Consider the following 14,336-nt stretch of genomic DNA (forward strand, 5'->3'; position numbering starts at 1 on the left):
CAATTTTATTAACAATACAAAAAATCATTCTGTCAGCCATGTTATATATTCTACAAAATCTAAGATTTGATCTGAGTTTTAGCTTGTATCAGTAATTTGTAAATAGGTTGGTATTTTTCTGTGTATATTTTGAGTAAAACATAATCTTAAGGTTTTTTCCATAACCCTGTTTAATGTCTTTATATCTAACAAGTCCCAATACTCAATTTTTTTTACGAAATATTACGAATTTTTGGCTTCGTTGCTGGTTTTTTCTTTAAATGCCACTGATCGTGTCATATTTTTTTATTATTTTTTTCTTTTTTTTTAAGTAAAAAAGAGTTTAATATTTTAAAAAATCTCAGGATATTATACACATTTTTTAAAAAGCTTCCCATTTAAATTCTATTGCACGAAAAAGAAAGAAAGGTAGGAGGAAAGAAAAAATGAAAAAAAAAATTTCAAATTCATATTTCAATATGGTTTCAAATGTTAATGAGGAAGGATGTATGATTTTTTATGCACATTTTGTATTTCCCAATAAGGTAAGTTGAGTAGTGTCGGCCAACAAAAATGTTATTAAAAGTAACATAGGTTGACACATTTCAACAATTTGAATTATCTCATTTCGATTATTTATACGTTACTTATAAAATTGTTTCAAATAATTTCAGTTAGTTTTTAAGTTATTAAAAATAAATATGTATGTACCTACTTCCAATAAATTTTTTTTTAAATAATTATTTTAAAACTATTTCAAACATGTTATATTGAGTGCTTCAAAAATTTTGCTGTGCTCTTTTTTCATATTTTATTAGCAGGTAAACAAGAGCAATCTATTTATAAAATGTCCCTGCATGTGTATGTATGACCTATATTATTTCTAAACGGAAAGAATATTACATAAAGAACAAAAATTTTAAAATATCTGTTATTTTACAGTCGGAATTTTTTAGTCATTTGGTAAAATACCATTTATTTCAAAAATAAAAAAATATTCAAATCAGGTTATAAAAATATATCATTGTTTTTTCCAAACATTTTAGATATTTTTTTTTCTTAGGTAATTGATACAAATGATAGTAAGTTTTTAATATTTTTTCAAATAAAAATAGAGGTAAATATTATTCGTTAAATACAAATTTATATAAAATTTGTATTTAACGAATAATATTTGATTGTATTTTAGATATTATTTTCTAATTCCCTCTTCAAATTTTTTCTTTACTATGTATTCGTATCAATATTTAAGAATTATCTTTCATTAATTATATTTTCAACTTAACACCACAGTTACTCCCCATATCTTGAGTTAACTTACCCTATGAGAAAAAAAAGCTGTTCACTTAAAAATAATGAAATGCTTTCAGTAACATATAAAACGTTGAAGGCGAAGGTTGTGCTTGTTGTTTTTCCGCTTTTTTTTAAATTTTAAAATGATTATCAATGAAAATATTAATATATTTTTTTGATTTTTCAAATATATTTTCTAAATTTTACCTGCTTTATAATAAGTGTGAATTTATTTTAATATTTCTTCTTAAAAAATAGCCACTTCGATTTAAAAAAACCCATATAAAATAAGGTCGTGCTTTCAAGTTTCTCTCTGAGCATTGGGACTTGTTAGATATAAAGACATTATCTTTATACATTTTATACTTAATGAATATTTGCCTGCACATTATGTATAGTCTATAGCTATACCAACATTGCTTATCTATTTTTTGCTCTACAATTGTTTTTTTATTTGAATTTTATTTGAATTCTTAGTAAGAAGCAAAAGAAAAAAAGAAAGAGAACTTTATGGAATATGAAATGTGATTATTTATTATAGTACGAAAAACTCACAGAGTATAAATTATTTTTGTTAGTGTTTTTACATGTAATAATTTTTGTACAGCCAACACGCAAATTCTTGAACGTCAAAATTTTGTTTTCCGTCTGCAAACTGTCTGACGTATGAAACTTTTACGGACAGAAATGTAGTAAACTTTTTACCCGTAATTGACTTTGAATTTTGATCATACGTAAACGTCAAAACAAAAAAAAATTTTTTTTAGATTTAAAGTAATTTTATACTTACATATTAAAAATTAACAAAAAAAATATTTTTTATATTATTTTTAACGTAATGATATTCACTCAATACATCAAATTTATTTGCTGAATTACTACGTCAGACTGTCTGCATGTAAAAAAAAAATCTACAATTTTGAAAGTAAAAACGCAGTAGAGTATTCGTAAACTCAGACAACTCAGATTTTGTAAAATTTGACCTTTAAGAATTTACCCGATTATAAAAATTGAAAAAATTTGTTTTTTTGTTCGTGTTGAACTATTGATGAGTATTTAACGTCTTTGATCAGACACTGCACAAGTTTGCAATGATAGATTAAAAAGAACTACATAATACGATAAATTGAGTTAAGTAAAAATAACATGCAGGATTAAATAACTTAATGCTTAAGAAAACAATTAACTTATAACCATGAGACTTGAATAATTTTAGTTTCCTCAGATACCATTTTAATAATAGAATAGTAATATTTTTTTTCGTGTTGAATTGTTCAAAAATTTACTAATATAATATCTGATATCCAGAATATCAACATGATACTCGTATTCAGGTGTGGAAGCACGAAAAACGTACCAACAGTTTTCATAACTGTACGAATGTATGTTCGAAGGGTATACTAAATTTCGAAGGATATACTAAATGTAAAGTGTATGTTTTTGATCAGTATCCAATTCTGAGTCGACTTAGCTTTATCTGTCCGTCCGTCCGTCCCAGCGATAACTTAAAAACTAATTGAGCTAAGTTCACCAAATTTTCACAAATGATTTCTTGTAGTAAGTACCAGAACCCTATTTAAATTGGACATGATCGGGGTACTGATTCTGGTAGCTGCCATAAAACTTCAAAAGTTATTTGGCAATATCTCAGAAACTATAAAAGCAGTTATATTAAAATTTCATACTAGCGAATATATTAGTAGGGCTAATGTGTTTGATAAAAATCGTTGAAATTGTTTGGCTCCTTCTGGCAGCTGCCATACAACTTAAAAAGTTATTGGCCTATATCTCAGAAACTATAAAAGCTGTCATACTGAAATATCACACAAACGAATATATTAGTAGGACCAATGTGTTTGATAAATGTAGTTAAAATTGCTTGGCTCTTTCTGGTAGCAGCTATACGACTCGAAAAGTTATTTGGCATTATCTCAGAAATTATTGGGATTATAATATAGAAATCTCGTGAAAGCAAGTGCATTATTAGGGCCGTTATGTGTGATAAGAGTCATCGAAATTTCTTGACTCGTTGTGGTAGCAGCCATACAACTTCAATAATAGTTTGGCCATATCTTAAAAAATATTGAAAACACAGTACTGAAATTTTCCATAAATTAATATGGTAATACGACAACTTAAAGTAATGGTTCATCCCATAGTCAGCTATGGTATATTTATTCGCACATAGGATAACAAATTCGTACGGGTATCCAAGAGTTGGCACGGTCAACTCTATTTTTTCTCCTTTTTTTTATCGTTTTACCAATTACACATTTTTTTGAATGAAAACATAACAAACGAAAGGTTAAAGAATATAGCGGCTCAAACAGAAAAGCTAAACAAAATCCGTGCTGCCATTTGAAGTTGAGTTTTTTAGCACTTTTCCAAAAAATTTTTGAAAAAAAGTGCTTATTAGTTTTACTCTGTCCGTCCGTCTTTCTGTGTGTCTGTTTACAAAACTTCTACACCCTTGAAGATAGAATTCTAAAATTTTATATGTACATAGATCTTTACTAGAAACTAATTTTCGTAGAACATAATTTTTACCTATCTTCTCCCCTCTAAAAGTTATACCTCCTCAAAACCCTAAAAATGCCATTTTCAACTGTTTACTGTAGTTGAACCATATGCATTTTTCAAATTTTACAAAAGCAGAAAAGCAGTGGGAACCTTCTTATATCACGGCATACTATACTTGAACTTTAAAAAAACAAAATGGCTGTTAAAATTTACAGTTACATAAAATCAGTTTTTTTCAAATTTTTGATGTTGTTTTCCTTCTAGACCCAAGGATATGGGAGCCTGAAATTTTAGTAGCTTTTAGGCATTAACAAATAGTTCATTTTGTTGGAAGAAAATTTTTTTTCATCTCCACCCCCTCTCAAGTTATCGACTCTTGAAATTTGTAAAATTTAAAATTTTGATGCCTTATATTTCCGAAACCGCAAGCTTTTTCAAATTTTTATAAATGCAAAAAAGTAACGGTAAATTCCATGACATTAAAAAATATAATTATTTTTCTTAACTCACGCAATTAACCCTTAAAATTGAGCATTATATTAACCCCTCTTTAAATTAATTTTTGCTTTATTTTAAAAACTGCATAAACTGTTCATCCTATATATATGCAATCCCAGTAATAGTTTCATATATCCCTTTCAGACCCAAGTTAAGCGATTGTGTTAGGTGAATTCTAAGTTTTGTAAATGCGTATTTAAATAATTTTTTACATAAAAATCCAAATGCAGCGATTGTGTGATCTATCGTTTTGTGTTTAAAAAAAACAAAACAAGAAAAAATTAATTCTTTAGTATTTTGCATTCATTCCAGTGAGAGAAGTCATAGAGGACACAACGATGTCTTTAGGTATGTACATATTTTTTGCGTTTTAATTTTTTTTCTGCTTTTTTTTATAACATGTTTTTACATGTTAAATATTGTTCTTTCGTCTTGATATATAATTTTACAAGAATGTTGAGTTTGTTTGTGAAAAAAATTAAACTAAAAATTAGATAACACGATTGTGTAAGTTGGGCTTTCTTTTTTGTTATGAAATCGGACTCACGTTTGTGTTACCTTAATTATTTTAGTTGTTTCGAGCAATTTACAATAATTTTCTTACAAATTTAGGAAAAAAATACGACTTAAACAATGATAACGATGTTCAGAAAGTGTTAGAATTGTTACAAAATTCGGATGATGATTTTAGCGATGATGAAAATGACGAAAATGAAGTTTTTATCCAAAAAAATACAGTGGTTGAATTAATTCAAGAAATGGAAAGTGACGAAGAGGAAATTACAGGTATTAACTAGTTATTACATTAACGCTGGAAGTATAATTAGGTTTTAAATGCGCTCACCATATATTTTTTAATGACAATGGAATTAATATTACTTTTCAGAGATATCGGTTGAGCAACCTTCCCAACCATCGCAAAGAAGTAATTTATGGAAAGAAACATATTTCGGAAATTTAAGCAAAATTTTGTACTACACCTGTGATAATTTTTGCGAGTTAGGAAGTCCAATGACATATTTTAAAAAGTACTTCCCAGAAGAACATTATCAAACCGTAGTTTTTTTTACCAAAATGTACACTTTAAAACATTATGGTGTTGAGTCTGATACAACAGTAGAAGATATAAAAAAGTTTTACGGCTGTAATATAATTATGGGGTGCTTAGGATATCCCAGAGTTCGAATGTATTGGGCTGACGGATTCAGAAATGAATTAATTGCAACTAGCTTATCGAGAAATAAATTTTTCACTTTGAGAAATATCATACACTTTGTGGACACAGATAAGCCTAACGAAAAAAATAAATTATGGCGTATACAACCTGTAATAGATATAGTAAAAAAACGCTGTAATGAGCTTGCGACTGTTGTAGAAGCATACTCCATTGACGAACAAATGATTCCTTTCACTGGAAGATGTCCCGCTCGTCAGGTCATTAGATCGAAACCTCGCCCAGTTGGATTAAAAAACTTTGTTTGTGCTACCGCTGATGGATTAGTGGTAGATTTTGAAATCTTTCAGGGTGCAGGAACCTTTCCAGATTGCGGACTAGGTCACGGGCCATCTGTTGTTATATTTTTAACCAAATGTTTGCCAAAAGGTAGCCATTTATACTTCGATAGATTTTTCACCACAATACCGTTGTTAGAAAGGTTGAACGAAATAGGCTTTAAATCAACTGGAACAATTATGGCTAATCGTTTGGAAAAGCGACTTCATTTACCCTTGGATAGAGATATGAACAGAGGGGACATATCACAGTTTGTGAAAAATGACGAAGTTTCAGTTGTAAAGTGGTGTGATACCAAATGTGTTACAATTGCGTCCACCATATGTGGAAAAGACCCTGTCGGAGAAATTGATCGGTGGAATAGGAATTTAAAACGCCGTGTACCAGTGCCCATTCCAGCAGTAATTTTAGATTACAATGAAAACATGAACGGTGTTGATATATGCGACCAGATGATGGAATATTATCGCATTAAAATAAAAACTAAAAAGTGGCCAGTGAAAGTATTTTTTCACTTATTAGATTTAGCCATTCTCAATTCATGGACGGAATATAGGAAAGATGCACGCCGTCTTAAAATTCCTAAAAAACAAGTTAAAGATTTTTTGCAATTTAAAATTGAAATTGGTGAGGTAATGTGCAAAAGTATTAAAATTTTAGAAGCGCCGGAAGCATCCTGCAGTAAAATACCAGCAGAATATTATGGTTCAAAATACCGTCCACGTAATGCTCCTGAAGACATCAGGTTTGATCGTTTTGACCATTGGCCTCAATTCATTGACGGTACAGCCAAAAGATGCCGCAACACTGGATGTTCTAGTCGTTCGAGAGCCATATGCACAAAATGCAACGTATCCTTGTGCCTTACAAAAGACAAAGATTGCTTTGAAAAGTACCATTCAAAATAGACTGAATTATGCAAATAAATTGTGATTCAAATTTAGTATTTATAAGCTATGCCAAGAAATTTAATGTAATTCAACTGTGATTTGAAATTTAACTAGATGTAAAATATAAGTAATACCAAGAAGGTGCAAATTTTAAGTTAATAATATAAAGTTTTCTGTTTTTTTCTAATTTTTATTAAAATATACAGAATTGAATTAATAAAATAAAAATATTTGATTTTTCTCAAATTTCATATTATAATGTGGAAGAATTAATTAATATAATGAATAAGAATTAATTAATTGAATTAATTAATATAATTTAGTTCTACTACTACCAAGAAGGTTGAAATTTTTGTTATTATTTTTAATACATATGAATTAATATATTTTTGTTCATTTTTCATTTAGGTAAAAAATAAAGTTTATATTTAATCACTTTAATTTTAGTTTTTTGTTCGAAAAACTGTTAAATGATATTAAAAATCGTGGCCAATTACAGGTTTTTAATTCAATAAAATAGAGAATGTCCTTAGTACGGTTTTAGGCATAATAGCCCAACTTACACGATTGTGTTAGGTCCTTTTTTGACTATCCTGTAAGCAAATTTTATTTTAAACACAAATACAAAACTTTTTATCAAAAAATTTTATCAAAATGTTGGTTTTCACACAAATTATAACAAATTTAAAGCTTGGGTCTGAAAGAGATATGAATGAAAATCATTTTAATAGTGTGGTAGGTATACATCGATTGTTTTGCAAAGCAGTATTTTCACTTGTTGAAGGGGAAAGTGCTACAATACAAACCATTAGTTTGACCCAACTTTATTTTATATATATGTATGTACATACATTTTAACGTGGGTTTCATTCTTCGCTCATTTCAAAAATAGGAAAAATAGGAAATGTGAATTATTTTTTTAATAAAAAATTTATAAATTTTTCAACAATATATTTTTATTTTAGACATACATATATTTCTGCTGAATGAAAGATCGGTATACGTTGTTTTCCAATTTTACCACCATTGGATTCATCGTAGTCGATTTCATTTTTCACAACTATTTGAAGTAATTCTTAATATTGATTGCGGTATTGTTTAAAAAAAGCCAAAATCATGTTGGACCTGTAGTCCAAAGAAAAAGTGTATAATAGGTTGAAATTAAAATAATAATTAAGATAATGTAAAAATTCAATACACTATAATATTTTTTGGAAAAAAAGAACTGACAATTTACGATTTCACTGTCGAATGAAATAGTATTTTGCTTTTACTTCATTTAAATTGAAAATTTTCTGAAATTTAAATAATATAATACAACACATGTTTCCATACGTTGTTTTAAATGGTGACAAAAAAAGGCGTAATAATTTTTTCGTTTAATTAAAATTTACAACAGTTTATGAACGTTATACAAACACTGTTTCATTTTCCTTCATACAATGTTTTAATTTTTAATATTAAATTATTTTATTCATTAAGCCATAGAATTAAAACAGTGCAACAAAAGATTTACATGTTTTATTCTTTTAATGCAAAGAAAAAAAGTTAACGTGTAAATTTGATGCATATGAAGGCTTCTTACATAATTTTTTTTAAGTTCACCCGACAGTAGTGAAAATCAAATAGTAAAAAGTTTTTACTATTTATTAATTTTTTAATACTAAAAATAATCTTTAGTATTAAAAATTTAATAAATAGAAATAAATTTTTTTAATAAATAAAATCACAAAACAAATTAGTTGGAAAACAAAATTACGATAAAATGACGAAATGATATGAATAGATAAAAAATGACGGGATGAATAAGTTTAAAGAGTTGTCATAATCATTTTTATACAGATTTTTTTGTAGTCCCATATAATTAATAAGAATCGTCAGATGATGAGAAAGTTCACCTTCATCATGCGATGAAACCTAAAGTGATGAAAATTAAGAACTAAGTACAAAATCTGTTGAAGTCATAAGACATCATTAAAAGAAATTGGAAAATCAAGAATAGCAAGTTGCATCATACAACTTAACGTTGGTTTTAATAAAATTAGTTTAATTTTACTTAGGCATTTTCAAATCAGACTCTTCCTATCGAGTACGTCATTAGATTGCAGCGGCGAACAAAATCTAAATAAGTAATTTAAAAGATTAATGAAAGAATAAATGCAGTTCATCTTATATATTATAATTAAACACTTCATTTCAAGTCCAAGAAAGGCATTTCCATATATTTCCAAAGGAATCATCGACGATTTTATGAAAGCAAAACATAAAAATACTTACAGTTACTGAACTAAACTTTTCTGAATTCTATCTGTGATTTAAAATTCTTATTAGAAGTATTTAACCACGATTTGCACTATAACTCTAGTACGGCAAAAATCATTGTCATAAAATTAAAACCTTCAATGTCTCCTTCGTCGCGAATCCACCTTGCCGTGGTTAGGGCGCTTAATTAGGATTGCTTGCGGTCTGAAAACGAGGAGGTTCCCAAGGGCTTAGAGTACCGGCAATAGCCAATCTCTAATACGTCCCAGGGCATAGAGTAACAGTACAAGCTACTCTAATAGGTCCCAACTCCAAGCCAAGGTGAGACACGTGCGCCGAGGGCTGAATAGCCAAGAAGGTCAATACTTGGTCGCTAGCACGAAACTCGGTACACCGGGCTACCTCCGGTTTAAACAAATGCCTTGCCACGGTATGAGGCTCTACCGTGGACCTTCTTTTCTCATTTCAGTTCCTACAGTGTATGGATAATATAAAGCAAAAACTTAAGGGGGCTGTTAGTTTGAACGCACCAGAACCTAACAACGAGCAACCTTCGGGTTCTCAAATTTCAGAGTCTTCAGGCTCTAAAAAATTATCTAATGAGGGTTCTTCTATTTCAGGGCCTTGAGGCCTAAACACACTTTGCGCTATCGAAAGACGGGACGAGTTTTTGTCCGCTTCTGAAAGCACACCAAACTCTTCCGACTCTGAAGATCTGGCCCTAACTGCACTTTCTGTTCTGCAGATCTTTGAGATCGACTTTGTGATCTCCGGGTCCAGAAGTGCCTAAGTGGCGCAGCGAAGAGGCGTCTCAGACACCTTCTTCGTACGGGGCTGCCTCACGACAAGGCTCTCGAACTGGCTAAATTGAAAATCGCCGACAGAGCTCAAGAAGCTCTAAAACATAAATCTAAAAGGAGCTGGTCAGATGACAGCTTTCCAAAATGCAATCCCTTAAAAAGGGATAGGAAAAGTGGAAACACTGTTCCTGTGGCATCGGAGCCTTCGAAAACCGGCTTAAATCCATCTTTTACAGATATTGTTAAGGCCATAAATCTAGCCTTATTCGAGGATCAATATTCTCAAAAGAAATTGACCGAAGTTCATCTTCAACTGATTCAGGATTCAATCATGAATCTAAAAGTGGACCTCCTGCTGGACGGCATTTGTCCCTCTTTTCTGGGTAGTTGGAAAAGAGACGGATGGCTCAGCATTAATTGCACCGACGCTGAGACATCTACTAGGATTGGTAGTGTGTCCGCACTGCCAACATCGGAGAATATACCAACGACAAAATCGTTCGCAGGCTTAAAATCCAGAATTGAGATCTTTGGGATTCTGATCTAAGAATCCTTTCTCGGAAGGACAGAGAGAAAAATTTTCTGCAGGTCATCACCTCCGTTGACCAAAAAACTTCGGAGCTTCTGAAGCTCTAAAAGTTTAGGATGAACTGGCTTTTTGGAAACATCATCTTCAAGCGGAAGAAAGAGCCGGCTCATTTCGTAAGTCATGTAGCGAAGTCCTGCACGGACTCTAGGGGAGCTATACCATCATTCTCTACAGATTATGAGAACACGACCTTAAAGCCGACTAGCTTTACGAAGGTTGGATCCACGGCCCTAAAAAAGACCCCCGTTTACGTTGTAGCCAAACTTTCATTGCCTGGACCTAAAAACTTAGACAACTCCTCCGAGAAAACCTTGATGGTTTCTCTTGATGTGGTTAAGATTGTTGCGGCATTTACCTTTACGGTGAGATATGGCGGCGTCTCGGGTACTTTGGCCGCTAAGGCTTCGTTTGCGAGCGGTCGTGTAGATTCGAGTTCAATGGCTGTAGCAACTTCGGGTTCTTCGCGGCCCAAAACCAAAAAGCTATCTTAAAAACATGGCCTAGGCGGTCAAGGAAATAAAAAGAAAGACCTGAAAGAGCAGGGCTCCTAGGTGCTCTAAGTAAAAGACAAAAGGCGAGCAATCGCATGAGTACATCGACTATTCGATGTGTTCAGATTAATCTCCATAGATCAAAGGTAGCCTCTGCTGAATGCACAAAGCTCTCGCTTAGCAGTTGCTGGGACATTGTCTTCACCCCATTGGACTCATAACGGTAAAGTTAAACGCCTTCCAAATAACATTGAACAAACATTATAGATGCATTTATGATCTGAATACAGAGACCCAGGGCCGTAATCTTGGTCCGAAACGGTCTGAATGTGTTTTGCATAAATGAGCATATTTCACGAGACCTCACGACGGTCTTACTTACATTGAATCTTCCCGGTAGTGGAAAGATAAACATAAATTTAGCTTCGGCCTATTTTGCCTGTGAAATTGAAAGTCCCCCCCTTGGGTTGATGCGTTCGTTAATCACTGTAGGGTGGGTCGAACGAAGTTCATAATCGGATGCGACGCCAACGCCCATCACATCATGATTTTGCGAAGCTCCAAAACAAACGCCCGAGGTAAACAACTTCTCGAGTCCATTCGGCAATACGGTATGAATGTGGCAAATGTGGGTGCTAACCCACTTTCATAAATGCCATTCGACGCGAGGTACTGGATCTCACCTTGTCAAATGCGGAAATGATTCACTTTGTCTCCGGCTCCCATGTTTCGAGCGAGCCTTCTCTCTCGGACCATATATATATTAGGTTCGACATTGCGGTTCAGTGTAGCACGGAATCCTATATCAGGATACCTAAAAACACAAATTGGTCTTCCTTTAACGGGAGACCGGCAGTGCCGTTGCCAGTGTCCGGAACTAACTCCTAACGGTGGGGGATCTGGATGCGGCGGCAACATAAATCAATGAGGCTATACAAAATGCGTATGCCAACAGTCCACCGTTGATAATGGTTAAAAACAAAAGGGATGTGCCTTGATGGAATTCTGAGCTCGAGGGTTAAAAGTACACTGCGCTATAAGATGATACTGGCGGGTACTTTCATAGATATTTCGGGTGCTTTTGACAGTACCAGTTTTGGAGTCATTGAGCAAGCGATGACGTCGAGGGGTATTTTCTCCTCCATTATTGGATGGACCACTGGCATGCTCAGGGGTAGAAGAATCGAGCCCGTAATTGGTACTGACTCCGTAATTGGTACTGATGGTCGCGTCCACTAGTGGCTGCCCACAAGTTGGGGTTCTTTCCCCACTTTTACGACTTCTGGTTACGGACCAACTACTTCTGAGATTGGAGCGATCAGGATTTGGATGCATTAGCTATGCTGACTGGTTGTGATGGTCCATGGCAAGTTCGAGACAGTGTCGGAGTGGACTGAACTGGCTCTGGCTGTAGTTAAGGACTGATGTAAGGGGTGGATTTAAATGTGAATCCGCAAAAGGTAAAGTGTGTACTTTTCTCCAACAGGCCGTGACCCTCCATGCACCGAAATCGGGCTCTGATGACATGGACATCAAATTTTTGTGGGTGATGTTGAACATTCGTCTAATGTGGAACCCACTCATTGAGTACGTGGAAACTAAGGCTATCAAGGAATTCTTTGCCTGCAGGTCCTTATTCGGGAGTACCTGGGACCTGAGTCCCCAACTGGTGGTTTTGCTGTACAAGACTGTGGTACGACCAATGGTAAGGTATGCTGCTTTTGTATGGTTTCCCAAGGCGCAGAAGGGGGGGCACCAACTACTCTAAACAAGATAGAAAGATTGGCCTGTCCGGGCGCCACTGGTGCCCTGAGGACCTCGTCGACGGCAACACTTGAGAGGATGCTGGGACTTGTTCCCTTACATTTACATGTTCGCGGCGTTTTGTCGGCCAGGGCTGCAAGACTGAGGCTCTCAGAATATATAGAATGTGACATAGGAGGAAGTTGGATTGAATGGGGAGTTCTAAGAGGCGTCGGACTTCTTAGTCAAGATTATTAAATGGGAGAGGAACTTTCAGGTTATAATATTTAAAGGGAATCTGTCGAGACAATTATAGCCACCTTGCCGCCTCAGGCATCCGTGTGATACACGGATGGCTCTAAAGGCGATCGCGCTACGGGTGCTTGTACATACGGCCGCAACTATTTGTTCTTTGCGCCTCCAGGCGAAGCTCCCTCCATTTTCAGGCGGAGATCTTCCCCATCGAGGATTTTTAGTTTATAGTTTCCGACAGCCAGGCTGCTTTGGCGGCACTGAAATAATCTACTTTTAACTCGAAGCTACTCTGGAGTTGCTTGAACAATCTGAAAAACCTGAATGTGAATGATAAAGTCAAACTCTTATGTAGGAATACTTGAAAATGAAGAGGCCGATCATCTGGCGAAATTGGAAGAAAATGCCGCCTTCATCGGGCCTGGTCCGAACGTGAGCCATTCTATGAGGTGTCTTGACCAGGTCGTGGATGCCTGGGTGAGCTATGGCGCTTCCGCGCGAGGGGGGACTATCGCGATCCAAAGACTTCTTTAGTCGATGGATCGCGGATTTTTCTGACATTCTCTTCACTGTGGGTTCTATCGTGATTTGTCACTGGGCACAGGCCCTTTAAATCACATTTACAAAAAATTTGCAGATCAAGTATGCAGCGATGTAGATTCTGCGACGGGGGCACGAAGGACTCCAGTCATATCCTATTTGAGTGTGATGGTTTGGCCTGCCCTAGATACAGATTTCTCGGGGGGACTTGGATTCTCATGAATCGTTGTGCATGGCGACCCTGTTAAAATTTATCGGAAACCTTAATATTGAGTTCTAATGATCTGGCGCGGGGATGCACAAAAGAGCTGTATGGTTGAGGTGTTTATCAAATTCGCCCAATACATAACATAACCATGTTTCAATGTTAAATATCATTAAAAACTGATTAGAAAGAAAAGAATTATTCAAAAATAGATCTTATCAAAATAAAGAAAAAAAAACAGTGTCTTTGACACTACAAACAAATTTTATATTAAAACAGAAGTTTATTTAAAACTAAGATGTAAATATTGTAAATCCAAAAAGTAAAATTTGATATCTCTTTGCTGAAAGTAGATTCTTCCAGCAAATAAAACGAAATTTTACGGAAGTCTACCAAAGAAGAGTTGAAACAAATTAACTAGATGACCTAAATTATTCAGAGAACGAATGCCATACTTGAAAATATTTAATTTTTTGAATTTAAATATTAGATTGAAACTTTTTTTGTTTTGCTTTTCCTTTATATAAAAAATTTTATCAATTTTTAAATTTAATATTGGTAATACATTTAATAAAAAAGGTTTTATTTATCGAAATGAATATTAAAAGTATTTTTGGTTAAAATTAAAACAGTGTTTGAATAAAAATAAAATTATTATACAATATAAACAAAATGAAATTAATGGCACCCTCAAATTTCAAAACATAAATTTATCAAGACCTATGCAAACCTATAAATCCACTAAATGAAAATGTTTCATT

The 14,336-nt window shown here is 33.5% G+C and overlaps 1 protein-coding gene across 1 annotated transcript; it reads left to right on the top strand.

Moving 5' to 3' along the window:
- Window positions 1-4,445: 4,445 nt before the first annotated feature.
- Window positions 4,446-6,711, top strand: LOC129618973 (piggyBac transposable element-derived protein 3-like). The gene is made up of 2 exons (XM_055534016.1): window positions 4,446-4,638; window positions 4,903-6,711. Exon 2 carries the CDS (start codon window positions 5,302-5,304, stop codon window positions 6,709-6,711), a length of 1,410 nt encoding a protein of 469 aa, XP_055389991.1. The 5' UTR covers window positions 4,446-4,638; window positions 4,903-5,301.
- The last annotated feature ends 7,625 nt before the right edge of the window (window positions 6,712-14,336 follow it).

Source organism: Condylostylus longicornis, unplaced genomic scaffold (assembly GCF_029603195.1).
Source record: "Condylostylus longicornis isolate FDR11 unplaced genomic scaffold, ASM2960319v2 ptg000010l, whole genome shotgun sequence".
Taxonomy (NCBI): Eukaryota; Metazoa; Arthropoda; class Insecta; order Diptera; family Dolichopodidae; genus Condylostylus; species Condylostylus longicornis.